Source organism: Aotus nancymaae, unplaced genomic scaffold (genome assembly GCF_030222135.1).
Source record: "Aotus nancymaae isolate 86718 unplaced genomic scaffold, 86718_ANA_hifiasm-v0.15.2.pri h1tg000072l, whole genome shotgun sequence".
Taxonomy (NCBI): domain Eukaryota; kingdom Metazoa; phylum Chordata; class Mammalia; order Primates; family Aotidae; genus Aotus; species Aotus nancymaae.
Window position 1 is genome coordinate 15,549,520 of NW_026988487.1, and position 20,369 is coordinate 15,569,888.

A 20,369-nucleotide genomic window follows, 5' to 3' on the forward strand; every position below is an offset into this window, starting at 1 on the left:
CACTATGTTGCACAGGCTGGTCTCGAACTCCTGGGCTCATGTTCCCTTTTTATTCCTGTTTAATACAGCCTAATCTTTTGGGAGGAAACATCACAAATAAAAGGCTATATAACAAGTGACCTGTCTGCATTGTAGAATGTAATGGAATAAGTCATTTTTTCCTCATTATTTCTCATAGGATAACTATTAGCATTATTGGCTATGCCTTTTAATTTTCTATTTTAATGACTAAACTTTGCTTTAATGTGTTCGTTTCTATTTCGGTAGAACATTTAACACTTTTATAATTAAAACATTTTGGGAACTGAGTGGGAGTTGGACATAAAATAAAAAAGAAAAAATAAATAAAAGAAAAAAAAATGGGGGATCAGGTGCAGTGGTTCACGCCTGTAATTCCAGCACTTTTGGAGGCCAAGGGGCGGATCACCTGAGGTTGGGAATTTGAGATTAGCCTGACCAATATGGAGAAACCTTGTCTCTATTAAAAATACAAAAATTAGCCAGGCGTGGTGGCGCATGCCTGTAATCTCAGCTACTTGGGAGGCTGAGGCAGGAGAATCACTTGAACCCTTGAACCCAGGAGACAGAGGGTGCAGTGAGCCAAGATCACATCATTGCACTTCAGCCTGGACAACAAGAGCAAAACTCTGTCTCCAGAAAACAACAACAACAAAACATTTTGGAAACATTTATTTTGGTGACATCAGCAAGATGGCCACCTAGAAGCCCGTAGGGACTCTTTCCCTCACAAAGACAAGCCAGAACACCTACATTTAAGAAAAATAACTGAGGAAGAGTGCCATCTTGCATCAGAGGAGAAGCAGAAATCCTGGTAAGCACAGAAACTCCAGATGGCCACATGGAGAACAGAAGGCAATGCCAGGCCTCCACTACCCCAGCCCCCAACCAAGATCAGGTGGAAACTGGGGAAAACTTCTACCTATGAAGTGGAAGTAAGCAAGAGATCCCAACAACCCCCATCAACACCTTGAACACCTACACACCTCACTACTAGGGTCCCCTGCATTCCTCACAGGCATTAAACCCAGCTGAGGGAGCTGCCTGTAGACCATATACCTGTGCTCTCACCAGAGAAGAAGCTGGCACAGTGCCCTGACCCTGTGGCCCATGTGGCTACTGCACTACACCATCTTGGGATTGGAACTATGGCTGGACTATATCTTCCTCAGGGCTGAGTAGTCACGACGCCTCTTCATCCCTGGGGCTAAGCCACCACTGAACCATCCCAGGCCAGTGGCCAAATATCCCCAAGTGGAGCTAAAAGCACTCTTCCACATGAGGCCAAGTGGAGGTGGAGTCACTCTATCTACCTCTCCCCTCATTCCCTTGGGCCAAAGATGAGGCAGTATTCTGCCTCCTAGAAAAACAATTCCTTGCTCACTCAGAGCACTCATTCCTCCTCAGTACCTAAGTTGAAGAAGCTCCCTGCATCCCAAGAAATGGTGCCTTGACCACTCATAACAGTCATACCCCCAGCTCTGAGCTGATGCTTCAGCACATTCCCCTCTGGGAATTGATACCCTGACCAAGCTGAGCTGCTACACATCCCAGTGCTGAGTTGATGTAGTAACCTGTGTCCCAACAAAACAGAGCATTGGCTGAACTAAGGAATTCTGCCCTACAGGCCAAACAACTCTAGTACCTGGCTTCTCTGGAACTGGACTAGACCCCTAGAGTCTGAGTGGCTGAGATACCCCTCTCCCTGGGAAGTGGAGTTACTGCTCTTCTTTTCCTTGTACTACCTAAGGCCCAAACAACAGCTGTGCTCTGCCTTTCTGAGTTACTTGCTGCCACTGTACCTGGTCTTACAGTGTCTAGCATAATGCCGAGCCCCACCATTCCATGGTCTTGTGTCACTACTACACAGTGCCTCATGCCCTGGGAGCTGAGTTGCCTTTGAGTTTTATTTGCTTAGGTTCCCATACTGCAACCATATCCTCCTCCTGGGCCCAAACCTCCAGAGCAAGCTTCCTCTCTGGAGTCAGGCCAGTGCTGTGCCCAGCTCCCCCGGGGGGGAATCACAACTACAGCCCAGCCTGCTGTGCTCAAGCTGCTGGGGAGTGCCTCAGAGTCACAGATCCTATCTCTATGGGCAACCACTCAGCCCTGCCACAGAAAGCAAACTTGCACCCAAGACTCAGGAGCCACAATAAGTTTGGGAGATCCTATGCTTAGGATCCTAACCCCACAGCTTCTCTGAGCACCTGCACCTGGAACCCAGTCCCATTGCTACTGCTTATAAGCCATGTCAGACCTGACACCAAGAGGGATCCCCCTCAGCTAAGTTTCCCCATTGTAGGGAAAACAAGAGTAGGAGGACTCCAAAAGCCCTCAACATCAAGAACATTAATAACATATTGCCACTGCTGCTGCTGCTGCCACCACAAACTTTCTACAGCCTAGGCCACTGAGGTTCCCACAGGTATTGCTGATGTTGAACACAGCTGAAGAAACTGCACAGAGACTATACCACTTCACCTATCTGGAAACAATGTCACTACATCCATCTCAAGTAGCACACAAAATTTTAACTACAGGTAAAAATCTTCCTCTATAAAAGCCACTATAGAAAGTTTGGAAGAAGCAGTTGTTCCACCAAATACACAGACAGGGACACAAGAAACATGATAAATCAAGGAAATATGGCACTACCAAAAGAATACTAGTAGCAGACACTGATGAAAAGGAAATTAATTAGTTGCCAGGAAAGGAATTAAATAATGATCTTAAGGAAACTCAATAAAATAAGCAAATTCAGACTGACTGTTCAACAAAATCAGGAAAACAAGTCCCCATATGAATGAGAATTCAGCAAAGAGATAGAAATCATTAAAAAAAGAGAGAAGCAAACAGAAACTCTGCAACTGAAAAATTCAATGAATGAAATAAAAAATACAATAGAGAGCTTTACCAGCAGACTTATTAATCAAGCAGAAGAATGAACCTCTGAACTTGAAGACAGGCCATTTGAAATTAGCCAGTCAGAGAAATAAAAAAAAAGAAAAAAGAAAGAAAAAGAGTAAAGAAATCCTAAAATTATCACTATTAAGTAAACAAATGTTTGTATTATGGGACTTCCAGAAGGAGAAGAGAAGGGAAAAGACATTGAAAACTTATTTAACAAAATAATAGTTGGAAAATTCCCAAGTCTGCGGAGACATATGGACATCCAGATCCAGGAAGCTCAAAATTTCCCAAATAGATACAGCCCAAAAAGTTCCTCCCCAAGGCAAATAAAAGTCAAATTGTCAAAAGTCAAAGACAAAGAGAGAATTCTAAAAACAGCCAGAGAAAAGTGTCAAGTCACATATAAGGGAATCACCATTAGAGTAACATTGGAGTCCCCATTAGAATGCAACAGATTTTGTTCCAGAAATCTCATAAGCCAGAATAGAATGGGAAGATATATTCAAAGTGCTGAAAGAAAAAAAAAAATTGCCAACCAAGAATGGTATACACAGAAAAACTGCCCTTCAGAAATGAGAGAGCAATAAAGTCTTTTACAGATAAGCAAAAACTGAGGGAAATTATCACCATTAAACTGGCCTTACAAGAAATGCTCAAGGGAGCCCTATATCTGGAAGTGAAAAGATGATAATCACTATCATGAAAACATGCAAAAGTATGAAACTCACTGGTAAGGCATATACACAAAGGAGAAAGAAAAGAATCAAATCTTATCACCAAAGTAAACCAATACACTAGCTGGGCATAGTGGCTCACACCTGTAATCCCAGCACTTTGGGAGGCCGAGGCGGGTGGATCACAAGGTCAAGAGATCGAGACCATCCTGGTCAACATGGTGAAACCCCGTCTCTACTAATACAAAAAATTAGCTGGGCATGGTGGCGCGTGCCTGTAATCCCAGCTACTCAGGAGGCTGAGGCAGGAGAATTGCCTGAACCCAGGAGGCGGAGGTTGCGGTGAGCCGAGATCGCGCCATTGCACTCCAGCCTGGGTAACAAGAGCGAAACTCCGTCTCAAAAAAAAAAAAAAAAAAAAAAAAAAAAAAAGAAATATCACATGTTCTTACTCATATGTTGAAGCTAAAAATGTTGAACTTATTTAAGTGGAAAGTAGAATAGTGGTTACTAGAGACAGGGAAGGTTAAGGGTAGAGGGGATATCCAAAGGTTGGCTAATGGATACAAAAGTATAGCTAGATATGAGGCATGAGTTATAGTAGTCTATAGCACTGCAGAGTGAATATAATTAACAGCAATTTGTTGTATATTTTCAAACAGCTAGAAGAGCACATTTTGAATGTTCCCAATACAAAGAAGTGATAAATGTTGGAGGTGATGATTATGCTCATTATGCTGATTTGTTTATTACATTATGTGTACATGTGTTAAAATATCACTCTGTACCCCATAAACATGTATAATTATGCATCAATTAAAAATAATAAAAGCAAAAATGCAGCTGGAAATAAAAAACATTTATTTTAAAACAAAACAACAACATCAAACAACATTTTGGTAATACTTTTTGTCACCAAAGTTACAGAAACCATGAAAATTAAGAACCATATTTATTTAAAAGTCTCATTGAAAAGCACACAAAGAGTTTTTTAAAGAAACTGAAAACTGGACAAGTAGCTAGCATAAAACTGTTGCTATTCCTTTGCTCTGGAACTCTGGAATAAAGAATCTCTAAGAAACTCCTCCGTCATTCTTTGATTTCCATAACCTTGACACTTTTGCAGATTATAAGTTGGTTGCAGTATGTCCTTCATTTAGATATATCTACTGTTTCCCCATGATTAAATTCAGGCTATTCATCTTTGTCAGAAATATATCACAGAAGCAATGCTGTGTTCTTCTCATTGTATCTTATCAGAAGTCCTATGGTAATAACTTTGACCAGTTGATTAAGATGATATCTGTCAGGCCCCTCCACTTTAAAGCTACTTCCCCCCTTCGTAATTAATAAATATTACATGGGTGTTCGTTGAAACTATATAAACCATTCTTCCTTTTTGTCAGCTTTTTATTTCTTCATTTATATTTATAGCAGTAAGTATTCATGGTTTCCTTTTTTTATTCAGGGCATTGTAATCCAATACTATCAGTAATTGTTGTGATATTCATATTGTCCCAGTTTTAGACCCGGGAGTTCTTTCACTCTGGCTCCTGTGTCCTCCCCTCCCCACTCCCAACTTTTTTCTTTTTTCTTTTTTCTTTTTTTGAGACCAGGTCTCACTCTGTCGCCCAGACTGGAGTGCAGTGGTGCAATTGTAGCTCACTGCAGCCTCCAACTCCTGGACTCAAGCTATCATCCCACCACAGACTCCTGTGCAACTTGGACTACATACAGGTATGCACCACCATGCCTGGCTAATTTTTTTGTTTTGGTATGGATGGGGTCTCTCTATGTTGTCCATGTTGGTCGCAAACTCCTGACTTCAAGCAATACTCTCACCTCATTCCCCTGAAGTTCTGGGATTATAGGTGTGTGCCACCATGCCCGACCTCAGCATTTCATTATGAAAACTGTCAAACATGGCAAAGCTGAAAGAATTTTACAGTGAGTACCTATATGCTCACCACACAAATTCTACCATTAGTATTTTTTTTTTTTTTTTTTTTTTTGAGAAAGAGTTTCGCTCTCATTACCCAGGATGGAGCGCAATGGTGCAATCTCGGCTCACCGCAACCTCTGCCTCCTGGGTTCAGGCAATTCTCCTGCCTCAGCCTCCTGAGTAGCTGGGATTACAGGCACGCACCACCATGCCCAGCCAATTTTTTGTATTTTTAGTAGAGACGGAGTTTCACCATGTTGACCAAGATGGCCTCGATCTCTTGACCTCGTGATCCACCCACCTCGACCTCCCAAAGTGCTGGGATTATAGGCGTGAGCCACTGCGCCCGGCCTCTACCATTAGTATTTTACCACACTTTTTAGTCTATTATTCTCTCTATCCCTCTATCCTTCCATCTCTCTTATTTTTAATGCATTTTGAGTAAATTACAGAAATCAATACACTTCTCCCTAAATACCTCAGCATACATATCATTAATTAGAGTTCAATATTTGTTAAGTTTTTTTTCCTTTCTTTTTGCACTTTCCTCTTGAGACCAAATTTCCATAAAATGAGATGCACAAATTTAAAGTGTATACTTGCTGAGTTATGGCAAATGCATGCCCTGTGCACCCCATACTCCTATCAAGATATAGAACAAAAAGCACAGTGACACTCACCTGTAGTCCCAGCTACTCAAGAGGCAGAGGCAGGAAAATTGCTTGAGCCCAGGAGTTCAAGACCAGCCAGGGTAACATTGTAAAACCCATCTCATTAAAAAAAAATGATATAGAACAAAAAATAGTCCTCACACCCCTTTCCCATTCAAGTCACTCACCCTCCAATCTCCAAAGCAACCACTTTTCTAGTTGTTTTCTACTATAAATTCTGAAATTTCATAAAAATGAAATTATACAGTATGTATCTTTTTTTTTTTTTTTACAGAGTTTAAACTCCCTGTACTCTTTTGTGTAAGCCTTCTTTCACTCAGCATAATTTTTTAAAATTTTAATGCTTTTAGGGAGACAGAGTCTCATTCTGTTGCCCAGGCTGGAGAGTAATGGCATGTGATCATAACTCACTGCAGCCTTGAACTCCTAGGCTCAAGCAATCCTCCCACCTCAGCCTCCCAAGTAGCCAGGAGACTACAGGTACACACCACCATGCCTGGCTAGTTTACAAACTTTTTGTAGAGACAAGATCTCACCGTGTTGCCCAGGCTGGACACTAACTCCTGGCCTCAAGTGATCATCCCTCCTCAGCCTCCCAAAGCTCTGGATTACAGTCGTAAGCCACTGGGCCCAGTCAACTCAGCATAATTTTTCTTGCGAGTCTTAATATTTTGCTACATGTATCAGCAATTTGCTTCTTTTTATTGCTGAGTAGTATTCTATTGTATGAACATACCATGGTTTCTTTATCCATTTTCCAATTTATGGACACTTGGACTGTTTCCAGTTCTTGGCTATTATAAACAAAGCTACTCTGAACAATCTTATATAAATCTTCTTGTGAATATGTTTTTATTTCTTATTAATAAATACTTAGAAGTGTAATTTCTAGGCCACAGGGTCTATATATGTTTAACTTTATTAAAAAACTGCCAATTTTCTCCATCCTTTTAACATGTATACCTCATTCTTTGAGCATGTCTTTGCCTTCTGGCACAATGAGATCTTCCAGGTTGATCTCATATTTTCCCTGCTTTCACCCTGGAATTGTCCATTTCCCGAAGCCAGCATCTGGGTTCTACATGTGCTCATTGCTCATAAGTCTCTTCTCTCAGATTTCTCAGTGGACAGATGTAGAAACTGCGTGTGTGTTTGTGTGTGCACTCGTGCACGCCTGTGTGGGTACATGTATGTACACATTTGTATCTGTACATACCTTTCTGTCTACTAATATTAAAAACCATGAGTTCATACTAGTAATTCCAAGTCCAATCCAACACAACAGGGTTCATTCCAGTTTTTTCCCATTACTTTTTGTAATTCCTTTTTCTCTGACTTGTGTTATCCTAATTTTATTCATTTGTTTGATCAATCCCCCAATCAGTCCATTCGTTCTACATGGAACTAATCTTCCATCACTGTTGCTGTCCTCTCTTCCACAGTGATTTCCTTCTTACTACATTTAAGTTCTAGCATCTTGCACTAATCTGCCCTTCCTACATGGCTATGCTTCTTACTCTGCTTAGGTTCTGACATCCCACAACAGATCACCCCTCCAAGTGGATGCCCTTTACATACGCCTTAGGCTCTGATGCTCCATGCCAAAGCACATTTTCATGTGGATGCCCTCGTTAATCCACTCAGGCTCTGACTCCTTATGCTGAGCTGATCCCCAACCTGAAGTCCTCCTCACTTTGCTTGGCTCTGTTTCCCCATGCTGGATGGCCCTTCCACATAGACACCCTCCTCACCCTGTTCAGGTTCTGACTTCCCAGGCCAGGCTACCCCTCAATTTGGATGCCCTCCCCACCCTGCTCAAGATTAAACACCCCATGTTGGGCGTCCATCTTATAAGGACATCCGTTTGTCCTGCCTAGAATCTGACACCCAAGCTAAACCACCTCTCTGTAAGGCCATCCTCTTTATCCAAATAGACTGAAGGTTGCCCTACCACATAGATACCCTCCTCACCCTGCTCAGGCTTGGACAGCCCATGCCCAGCTAACCCTGCATAAATTTGGACTCTGATACCCCGCTTGGTGCCACATTGGCTTCACCTGACCAGGAACAGATGCTTATCTTGCTCTGCCCCACCTAATGGCTTTAGAATCAAATTGTTCAAGGAGGCAAAAGAATGAAAGGGAAAAAAAGAAGAAATGGAAGAACCCACAAGGCACTTTGAAACTAATTGAGGATTGTACTAGTTAAGATCCTTTTGGCTCAAGTAATAGAGAACTCAACCTAAAGTGGTTACACATAAGAGGAATTTATTGGTTTATACGATGAAAAAGTCCAGTACTAGTTTAGAACATAACTAGATTTGGGAGTCCAAATGATGACATTAGGGCAGCTGTCTGGTTTTTTCTCTTGCTCTTGCTCTCTTCTGTTTTTGCTGCATTATCGTACAACCTCTACCCTTATGGTAGCCAGGTCCAGTTTCACATGCTTACAGTTTCATTCAAGTCCAGTGGAAATAAAAAAGAAAGTGTCCTCTTCCTAATCATTCAATCAGACAGTCTGGCATTAGTTTGTACTAAATCAACCACTCTTGCTAAAGGATTAGAATGTTGTGACTGGCTTAAGCCTGAGGCACGTGCTCCATCTCTAGAACTATGAGTGGAACCCCGTTCAAACACATGACCAGAGATGGGAGTGAAGTGGCTTCTCCAAAACAAAATTAGGCATACAATTACTAAGAGAAAGGTGAGTGGATGCTAAGGAGCAAAAAATCAATAAATGTTCAACTACAGAAATGAGAAGCTCACGCATGATATGATGTCTGCAAGTGCCAGGTAGTATTTGTTAATTGTCAAATAAATGGTGTCGAATAGATGCTACTGTCTTTCAAGAGAAGGAGAAATCACAACAGAAGCTTTCTTGAGGGAGGAGGAACTTTGAACTATAAAGGGGAAGGGTACATACCCTATGACTTATTAATTTATAACAACTGTCCAAGAATCTTGCACATCTGCACCAGTAGACATTTACAAAACGCTCATACCACTGTTCATATGAGTAAAGTATTGGGAATAACCTAAACACCCACTGACAGGAGAAAAAATCAGTAATGATATATTCACATAGTAACATACCCTGGTGAAAATGAATGAATCCATAGCTACAGTAACAACATGGAAAGATATGTTGGAACGATATAAACAACATGGAAGATATGTAGGATAATGTTGAATAAAAAAGCATGTCACAGAAAACTACACATAGTTTGATAATCTTTTTCTAAAGTTTATAAACATGCAGAACTGGCTGGGCGCAGTGGCTACACCAGTAATCTCAGCACTTTGAGACACCGAAGTGGGTAGATTATCTGAGGTCAGGAGTTCAAGACCAGCGTGGCCAACATGGTGAAACGCCATCTCTACTAAAAATATAAAAATTAGCCAAGTATGGTGGTGCACACCTGTAATCTCAGCTACTCAGGAGGCTGAGGCAGGAGAATCGCTTGAATCTGGCAGGCGGATGTTGCAGTGAGCCAAAATTGTGCCACTACACTCCAGCCTGGTGACAGAGTGAGACTCTGTCTCAAAAACAAAAGAAAAACATGCAAAACCAAACTACATATTGTTTAGAAGTGTGTGTGTTCATGTGTGTGTAGAGAACATATATTGTTATGTAACTATAATAACATTGGGAAAATTAAAAGGAGGGTAAAGATGAAGCCAAGTTCAGGATATCAGTGAGAGGTATGGGAGGCAGTGAATGGAATAGGGCAGATCATAGAAGAGTATATCTTACTGGTAATGTTCAAGTTTGGTAGTAGGTTCATGATTATACAACTAAAAAAATAAAAGAGAGTTGTGAATACAGAAGTGTGCAAGACATGGTCAGGGACCATGAGTAGAATGGGAACACTGCAGCAAATAATTCCCAGGTGGTATTAGGGGCAGACGTGATTGGAAATAGACTGTATTCCAATATGGTAGGACTTTGAACCAGGGAAGTGCATAATGTAAGTTGTGTTTTAATTTAATTTTACAAACATGTATTGAGCATTTACTATTGTTAAGTCAATTACAAAGTGATAAAAGCTGGCTTTGGGGTTATGCAAGTGTGAAAGGAGAGGAGTGGCCATGTTGCCAAAGAGTAACAGGATAGAATTTAATGGCTTATTGGATATGAAAGGCAAAAGGTAGGGAAGGAGTCAAATCAGACCTTGAGGTTTCACCGGGCTAGGTGGTAAAATTAAAACAAAACAAAACAAAACAAAAACAAAGAAGTTGACACAGGAGTCATATTGAGTTCAGCATAGAAATTCACTGTAAAATATTCCACTGGGCTCAGAGATGCCTTTGATATACTTGGTTTTCCAGGAGAGCAATTATCCAGGACTTCAGTTCATCATAAGAGGAGAATGAAAATTTCCCCCACTGATGAGTGAACTTTTGGTTAGTTCTTGGTTTTGTGTTTGTGTCTTTTAGCTAAACTACACATCCAATTTCCAAAACCATACCCTGGTCATGAAGTGAGGTTGTCTTCAAAACAATTTCAGAATTACATAGAATTGATTGTATCTGAACTCGGGGGCAATGAAGACCAAGTTCTGGAAAGTGTTGTGGAATTTCTGATGAATGCTTTAGAGAGGAGCCACATTGAGAATCTGAGGAATTGTGCCAGGCGGAAGTGGCTGCACAAAATCCAACATGCTGCAGAAACAAGTGGGGTGTCCCTGGAGCCAGTGTATAGTGAGACCTTTAAGGCCCTCACCCAGGTATGTCTTCTAAAGTGATATGTAAGAGAAAACATTTCCTCAAAGGAGGCGATGTTCAATGGTTGCAAAAGAAGAGCATCCTGAATCTGAATTCTCTTGAAAAATCACTGGGTGCTGCTATAGATGTTTTATTCATTCCAGTACATTACAAATGACCCAAGGCCTAGGAGAAATGCAACTGGAGTGACTGCTGGTTGCCAAGATAGAAGCAGAGAAGAAAGGTAGAAAAGACAGATGCAGAAAAGAAGTCTTGGGATTTCTAATTTCATTTCTGGGGAGAGTCAAATAAGCCTAGAATGGACAATAGACAGATTATGAAAAATATCAGTAAGGAGATGTACAAGCAGTTCAAGATCCATTTCCCTTGCATGGTATTTTGGGAGTCAGTTTTAAAAGGAACTATTTAAATCATAAACTCATTATAGAGTCTGACACCACACAATATTTCACAGCATTGCCTAGAAGCAAGCTGAGACTATTGCAGAATCGTGCCACTTAGAACACATGGCCCTGAGAGGCCACTACCTGTAGCCTTGCCACCTCCTCAGAGAACCCAGGTTGCTACTGTTCACAGGCAGAAACAGCACAGCTGCGTTCTACATGTATCATAGACTCCACTGATCCAGAGAACCTGTGCCAGTCATCTCAGCTAAATAACGACACTTGCTCAATGGAATCATCTCCTGAGTGGCTGTATTTTCCAGTGTCGTTGGAAATGGGGCACCAGGACCAAAAGACCACTCAAGAAAAAGAGGCATTGTTCTAACTTGCTTCAGAGATCTGTGGTATCCTAAGAGAAATCTCACTACATATTTGCTAATGACTCCATAGATCCTGTATGTGGAAAGAAGAAATAAAGACAAAAGAAAAGGGCATGGAAAGCAAACCCAAATATATAGAAAGAGGAGAAAAAATATCAAAGTGTCTCACATGTCCTCAGTTTATGGATATGTTTAATATATGTGATGACACATAATATTGTTAATAACATAATAATATTTTAGGTATGAAGAATTTGTAGTTGCAGAAATAATAGTCGGAGATCTTGGGCCCCCAAAAATCCTTCCTGAAATTACATAGATCAAATATATAAAGTGTGTTAAGAGTTCCTTGAGAGCATTTTTTTTTCACATTCACATCACAGTAGATGGTCAAGAAATATTAGTGAAGTGAAGACATCTTCTTGGTCCATCTCTCTAAAATTAACACTTTTAATAGAAGTGCAGACAATTTGACTATAGGTCAAAGGAATCCAAGTTTTAAACCTCTAAATTTGAGTAGACTTGAAAGTTTTTTGGTTTTACTTTTCTTTTCTGGTAAACTAGTCCAGTTGGCATAGAGGAAATCCATTATACTCACTAAAACTCAGATTTAGGGGGCAGCTGTGGTATCAACCTTTTCCCCACTGCCCATGAATAGTAATATCAGCATTCTTTATTCAAAAAAATGAAACTACTGGGGCCAGATGCATAAATAAACTAGTGAGAGAAGACATGATTAGGGGAGTTCTTTGGCTGTTAGCAAACATATGGTCAGAAATGTTTTGCCGTAGGATGCCGAAGCCCATGGAAATAAGAAGATCAGTGCTCACATTTCCCTCTTAGAAGAAAACGTGCTACTGCCTGAGAAAGGGAATGTTCTATTGAGGAATGTGGCTTGCACTTTAGATGATGCTCCATTTGTACTGAACAAAGTGCTCTACAGGGACATGAAAGGAATCAGGTAAGAACTTCTTAAAGAGATTGGTTTTACCCTTGTAAAAAAATAATTCCCTTTCTGAGTAAATTGGCATCAAGATCCCAGCTAGCTGCTCAAAGGGAAATGCCTCAAGTCACCAGTGCTTCTGGAGTAGGAGCCAGTGGCTTCCAGTCCTGGATAACTTCACTTGATTATTTCTAGAGCTCTCTCTTTGGCAATGATTTGCCATACAGGGACTCCACTTCACAATATCAGCTCAATTATTTCTGCCTGTTCCGTAAGTTACGTCTACTGAGTCCTGTTTATATTTGTTTCCTACGTTCACATCTAAACTTGTTTTTTAAAAATCCTTAAGTCAGACCTTCAAACTGGTCATCTTATCTAAGTCCACTGTTCTGTGATATAAAGCCACAGACTGTGAATGGAGAATCGATCTAGTTTCCTCCATGGTTTGATCTAAATCTCTCCCTGTGACTTTTTCTTCCATCCTCATACTCTTTTTCCTCAGCTTTACAGTAGTGGATGAAGGGAAGCCAATCCACGTTCCCCAAGTTCAGTACCATGGGAACATCTTCTTCTGGAACCATTCCCGTAATAAGAATGATTATAATGGGTCATTCCTGGCTCTGCCACTTCAAGATGCATATACGAGGATTTTTGGGGTCTTGGCTGTTGACACCCTTAGAGATCCCCACGAAATAAACATCTTTCTACCTCATGAGATTAGATTCTATCAGGTAAGTCATAGAAGTTTTCAAGAGCAATGGTAGGATGGCCTCTCCTATACTTTTTAAAGAGTGAACCTGAAATCCTATGAGAGTATAGCTGTGTATATAGACAACATCATCATACTTGCTCCTGTTTCCTGCATGTATGTTTCAGTCTTTTGAGAAGTTCCCCATTACTTATGGAAGGACTCTTAGCCTCATTTGTATACCCATGCCTCAGCCTCATGTGTCCCATAGCATTAATCACAGAAATAGAATTTTATGCTACAGAACAGAAATCCAACCATTAGACCACTAAGACCCACAAAGTGGGAATGAACTTTTAGAAGGGACATACTTGCTTTTTCCTAATAGTGGTATCTATCTAGAAATTCTTTGTACTTTCCACAAATTATACTAACTGATATGCATCCCCATAGGTCTTGATTTCAGTGTTATAATTTTGAGGATGAAAAATAAAGAAAAAAGCCTAAATGTTTCTTAAGTATTCATGTTTTTAAATTCAATCACAAAATGATAGCTCTTTTAAGGTCATGAAATAGCTAGACCATTTCTACAAGCATTTTTATTTAATCTGTAGATAGAACTTGCAATAAAGGAAAATGAAAAGCCTTTATAGAGGCAACGAACTGTGGAGTACAGCAGCAAGTTAGGAACTTGAACTTGCTATGCCCTCATCATTTGTTGCCCTGTAAGCCTCTGGTTCTTTATGTTTATTTACCATTATTTTCCACTTTCTCTTCCCATTTATTGGATGGATAACTGAGGAAAGTGGTAGAATCTCTTTCTCTGGACATATTTTTAATAATAAAATTCATTTTCATCTGACACAAGAATGATGTGAAGATATTAAAATGGAGGAGTATGGAGTTATCAGTAGGTGAAGTATATATAGTCTTGTTAGAGAGCATTTCAAAATGAATTATACATTGGTACCATTGGTACTCTAGCCCTTAGAGTTAAAGGCTCCTGGGTTACCCTTAGATACCTTGAGTCCTAATATAAAAGGCATGTAATTTTGAAGAGTCTGTGGTTCCTAGAGTTTCTTGACAACAAGCCCACATATGGGTTCTAAGGATTTCCCATCCCTTCTCTGTGGAACGGGGTCTCCTTATGCCTATAAGAGGAGTATGTAATCTAGCACATTGTGGGTCTTGGAACCAAACATGCCCTATACTTCTGATCTGATGATAGTGGCCATCTCCGCACAGATGCAGGCATTAACACTGGCATCAGATCAGGGCAGCTCCTACTCATCTGCCCAGGGCTGGCATTCGTTCTTGGCTTTTTAACATTTTTTTTTCTCATTTCAAAGTTTATCTTGTTTCTTTGATACTATTCTCTAATAGTACATATCACAAATTTCACTGGATGATTATCAAAAGCATAAAAACTTTTGTGGATCTCTCTTCTCTTTACACCTTTGACTATTTTTTTTTTTTTTTGAGACTTGCTCTGTTGTCCAGGCTGGAGTGCAGTGGTGCAATCTCAGCTCACTGCAACCTCCACCTCCTGAGTTCAAGTAATACTCATGCCTCAGCCTCCCGAGTAGCTGGGATTACAGGTACGCACCACCATGCCCAGCTAATATTTATATTTTTAGTAGAGACAGGGTTTCCCCATCTCAGCCAGGCTGGTCTCGAACTCTTGACCTCAAGTGATCCACCCTGCCTTGGCCTCCCAAAGCATGCATTGGGATTGCAGGCATGAACCACCACACCTGACCTATACCTTTGATTTCTTGATGATCCTTTTTTTTTTTTTTTTTTACATTTTAGGATATTTATTTTAGACCCTTTCCTCTATTTATCCACCACATACACATCATGTTAATGAATCACATAATCATCACATTATTTCACAACTACTTTTTAATTTTAAAGTACAGTATATTGTAAACCTCTTTATATGTAAATAAATGGTGACAAAGTATTCCATTCTATTAACTAAGCAACTCCCATTATTAAACTTACATTTTGTTTCCAATTTTCTTCCTGTTATAAATAACAATGAAAACTTTATAACTCTCTATTTGTGTGTATTCTTAATTATTTTATTTTTATTTTTTTTATTGCATTTTAGGTTTTGGGGTACATGTGAAGAACATGCAAGATTGTTGCATAGGTACACACATGGCAATGTGATTTGCTGCCTTCCTCCCCATCACTTATATCTGGCATTTCTCACAGGGAGGGGAGCATCACACACTGGGGTCTCTTGGGGGGAAATAGGGGAGGGACAGTGGGGGGTGGGGAGTTGGAGAGAGATAGCATGGGGAGAAATGCCAGGTCCTTTTTTTATAGTAGAATCTGGAACACTGTCCTTTGAGGACTGCTGAATAATTTGTAGGAAGTAGATTATCATGAAGTAATTACATTACTGGTAAAAGTAATCCAATTACTATATTACTAATTATTTTACTATTTTAAAAAGAAAAGGCTACTTGAATATTCTGTCTCTACAGGGTGTTGCCAATGTCTTTAGCACCGCCTATCATTATGTCCACAGCCGAGAGCACATTCTGCATATTGTGATCACTGGCATTGGCTGGCTCTATGACGTCACATCCAGCATCACCTCCATCACTACATACTTTGTAGAGCCTAGCCCAGCCCAGGTAGGCCAGGCTCAGTAGTGATAGATCTCTCCAAGGTAGCTGAGTGTCTAGACATTATTTCTTACTAATATTTGAACCATATTAATCAGCTATTAGTCTAACTGAAGACAGATTTCCCAACACAAGACCCTTGGTTGTGAGTGACAAGAATCCATCTCAAATTGCCTTAGGCAAAAGGGGGAATTAACTGACTCATGTGACCAAAATGAAGACAGGGCAGGAGTCAAGCCATCTTTCAGGATCGTCACAGGGATTTGAAGCCATCAGGGCTCTCTGTGTTCCTCTCTCCACTTCCCATGTTTGTTTCCCTCTGTACATTGGCTTTGTTCTTCCAGCTAAAGATGGGCTTTTTCCACAGGGCAAGTCCAATGCTTACTGAAAGCATCCAGTAAAAAGTTCCAATTTGGAAAACCCAAGAGAGAAAATTCCTTTTTTTTTTTTTCTGTTTTTAGATGGAGTCTTACTCTTGTTGCCCAGGCTGGAATGCAATGGCATGATCTTGGTTCACTGCAACTTCTGCCTCCTGGGTTCAAGCAATTCTCCTGCCTCAACCTCTCGAGTAGCTGAGATTACAGGCATAAGCCACCGTGCCTGGATAATTTTGTATTTTTAATAAAGAAGGGGTTTCTCCATATTGGTCAGGCTGGTCTCAAACTCCCGACCGCAGGTGATCTGCTCGCCTAGGCCTCCCAAAGTGCTGGAATTGAGCCACCGTGCCTGGCCAGAAAACTCTTTTTGACTCATCCTGAGATACGTCCCCGCTGGCCAGACTGGGGAGTTTACAGTAATGGGCAACAAATAACAAACCATGAAAGAAATACATTTAGAAAGAAGCTAGAAGCCTAGTCGTCAGTGTGGGATAATCTTAACAATTTTCCAAGGATAAAGTTGACAACATTTCCCTTCTAAAGGGTTTGAAAGAACCCTTGAAGTCATGGAGTATAGAGGCAAAAGGAAGTTTTACATTACAAAGCAGCTGTTCCTCTTCCAAGCACCATTGAGCATGCAAATCCTCTATGGATCCTCTTATCATATTTCCTCTTTATTCCAATAATTATTTATCTTTTTTTTTTTTTTTTTTTTTTTAGACGGAGTTTCACTCTTGATACCCAGGCTGGAGCGCAATGGCGCGATCTCGGCTCACCGCAATCTCCGCCTCCTCCTGAGTAGCTGGGATTACAGGCACGCGCCACCGTGCCCAGCTAATTTTTTGTATTAGTAGAGACGGGGTTTCACCATGTAATTATTTATCTTTATTTTCATTTTTTTAGAGACCAGGTCTCATTCTGTTGCCCAGGCTGAAGTGCAGTGACACTATCAGAGCTCACTGTAACCTTGAACTCCTAGACTCAAGCGATCCTCCTGCCTCAGCCTCCGAAGCAGCTAAGACTATAGGCATGCCCTAAGAATTATTTTCGTAAAGGAATGACTCATAAAAACCCCTCTTTACTTCTCTTGATTGAATTTGTGTTTCCTAAGTTCATATATTTACAGATTGTGTTAATATATTTTCTTATAAATAAACTAGTTTCTATGAAAAAATATTGATCAAGACTCATTAAAATATTTTCACAACTCACATGTAAGTTGCAGGTTGACCTACAGTTTGAAAACTTCTTAGAAGTAAGGGAGATAAAGAAGCAAGGAGGCCGGGCGCGGTGGCTCACGCCTGTAATCCCAGCACTTTGGGAGGCCAAGGCGGGTGGATCATGAGGTCAAGAGATCAAGACCATCCTGGTCAACATGGTGAAACCCCGTCTCTACTAAAAATACAAAAAATTAGCTGGGCATGGTGGTGCGTGCCTGTAATCCCAGCTACTCAGGAGGCTGAGGCAGGAGAATTGCCTGAACCCAGGAGGCGGAGGTGGCCGTGAGCTGAGATCGCGCCATTGCACTCCAGCCTGGGTAACAAGAGCGAAACTCCGTCTCAAAAAAAAAAAAAAGAAGCAGCAGCAGCAAGGAGAATGAGGATTGTTTAGTGAGGTAGGAGGAGAACCAGGAGAGAGTGTCCCCAGTAGCGAAGTGAAGAAAGTAAATCATCCGGGCACAGTGGCTCACGTGTGTAATCCCAGCACTTTGGGAGGTCGAGATGGGCAGATCACGAGGTCAGGAGTTCAAAACCAGCCTGGCCAACATGGTGAAACCCCGTTTCTACTAAAAGTACAAAAATTGGCGGGTTGTGGTGGCTCACGCCTATAATCCCAGCACTTTGGGAGGCCGAGGCGGGTGGATCACAAGGTCAAGAGATCAAGACCATCCTGGCCAACATGGTGAAATCCCATCTCCACTAAAAATACAAAAATCAGCCGGGCGTGGTGGGCACATGCCCTTAGTCCCAGCTACTTGGGAGGCTGACGCAGAAGAATTGCTTGAACCCAGGAGGCAGAGGTTACAGTGAGCCGAGATTGTGCCACTGTGCTCTAGCCAGGCAACAGAGCAAGATTCTGTCTCAAAAAAAAAAACGAAAAAATAAATTAGCTGGGTGTGGTGGTGCACACCTGTAATCCCAGCTACTTGGGAAGCTGAGGCAGAAGAATTGCTTGAACCCGGGAGGCAGGGGTTGCAGTGAGCTGAGACCATGCCATTGCCTGGGCGACAGGGCGAAACTTCGTCTCAAAAAAAAGGAAGAAAAACAAAAGAAAAAAAGTAAGTAAAGCAAGAAGGGAATTGTTCACTGAATCAAGTGCTTCCAAGAGGACTGGGGATTTACCGATGGATTTGAAATGAGAGAGCCACTGGTAACCTTGACCAGAAGAGTTTTGGTGCAGTAGTGAGGACAAAGACCTCCTTAGAGAATGTGTTTGGCGTATTTACTTTTTTTGGGTTTTTCTGTATTTTGCAAATGTTTTACAATGCACTTTTAACATCAGGAAAACAATATAAACACACATTTTTATCATAATTATGTAAAATAAGTTTGTCCATTAAAAGAAATTATCCTGTTCTTTAATGATACTAAGTAAAATGTCACTGTCCTTAAAACCAGAGGTCATCTAAGCTTTCCTATTTTTTTCTCTTTATCTGTCCCCAAAAGCTGTAATGGAAATATGAGGTCTAATAATTCCTTTCTGATGAAATGTCTTCCTCTTTTCAAGGATTCAGACTATGTTTTACGCAACATGATGATTACAGGGCAGCTGGGTCTGACAGAAATCCACAAAAATCCTCCTACCATCGACAGGAAGTCATGCATCCTCAGGTATGAGACATGTCCGTTTTGTTTGCCAGAACACATCCTTCTGGTACAATAGTAGATCTGAAAGACACAGCTTCTGGCTCTTGCTCATACACACTGACTTTTATTCTTTCTTTTTAATTTAATTGTATTTTAAGTTCCAGGATACATGTGCAGGATGTGCAGGTTTGTTACATAGGTAAACTTGCACCATGGTGGTTTGCTGCACCTATCAACCCATCACCTAGGTATTAAGCCCCACATGTATTCACTATTTTTCCTAATGCTCTCCCTCCCCTTTCCCCTGTGACAGGCCCCAGTGTGTTCCCTTCCCCATGTCCAGGTGTTCTCATTGTTCAGCTGTCACTTATAAGTGAGAACATGTGGTGTTTGGGTTTTCTGTTCCTGTGTTAGTTTGCTGAAGATAATGACTTCCAGCTCCATCCATGTCCCTGCAAAGGACATGATCTCATTCCTTTTTATGGCTGCATAGTATTCCATGGTGTATATGTACAATGTTTTCTTTTTTTTATATTTTACTTTAAGTTCTGGGGTACATGTGCGGATCTTGCAGGATTGTTACATAGGTATACACATGCCATGTTGGTTTTCTGCCTCCATCCCTACCCTGTCACCTACATTAAGTATTTCTCCTAATATTATCCCTCCCCAATCTCCCCACCCCCTGCTATCCCTCCCCTAGCTCCTCACCCCCAACAGATCCCAGTGTGTGATGTTCCCCCTCCGTGTCCAAGTGTTCTCATTGTTCAACACCCACTTATGAGTGAGAACATGTAGTGTTTGGTTTTCTGTTCTTGGATCAGTTTGCTGAGAATGATGTTTTCCAGATTCATCCCTATCCCTGCAAAAGACACGAACTCATCCTTTTTTATGGCTGTATAGTATTCCATAGTGTATATGTGCCACATTTTCTTTGTCCAGTCTATCTTTGATAGGCATTTGGGTTGGATTCCAAGTCTTTGCTATTGTAAACAGTGCCACAATGAACATACATGTGCAGTACCACATTTTCTTCATCCAATCTATCATTGATGGGTATTTGGGTTGATTCCATGTCTTTGCTACTGTGAATAGTGCTGCAATGAACATACATGTGCATGTATCTTTAAAACAGAATTATTTATATTCCTTTGGGTATATACCCAATAATGGGATTGTGGGGTCAAATGGTATTTCTGGTTCTAGGCCT

At 40.9% G+C, this 20,369-nt stretch overlaps 1 protein-coding gene across 1 annotated transcript in view; it reads left to right on the forward strand.

Moving 5' to 3' along the window:
* EFCAB5 (EF-hand calcium binding domain 5) overlaps nucleotides 1-20,369 on the forward strand; it is a 143,570-nt gene that overhangs the window by 101,649 nt on the left and 21,552 nt on the right. The window contains exons 15-19 of the mRNA XM_021669777.2: nucleotides 10,652-10,941; nucleotides 12,494-12,663; nucleotides 13,148-13,376; nucleotides 15,832-15,984; nucleotides 19,080-19,183. Coding sequence (XP_021525452.2) covers nucleotides 10,652-10,941; nucleotides 12,494-12,663; nucleotides 13,148-13,376; nucleotides 15,832-15,984; nucleotides 19,080-19,183 — 946 coding nt within the window. The remainder of the gene's footprint in view (nucleotides 1-10,651; nucleotides 10,942-12,493; nucleotides 12,664-13,147; nucleotides 13,377-15,831; nucleotides 15,985-19,079; nucleotides 19,184-20,369) is intronic.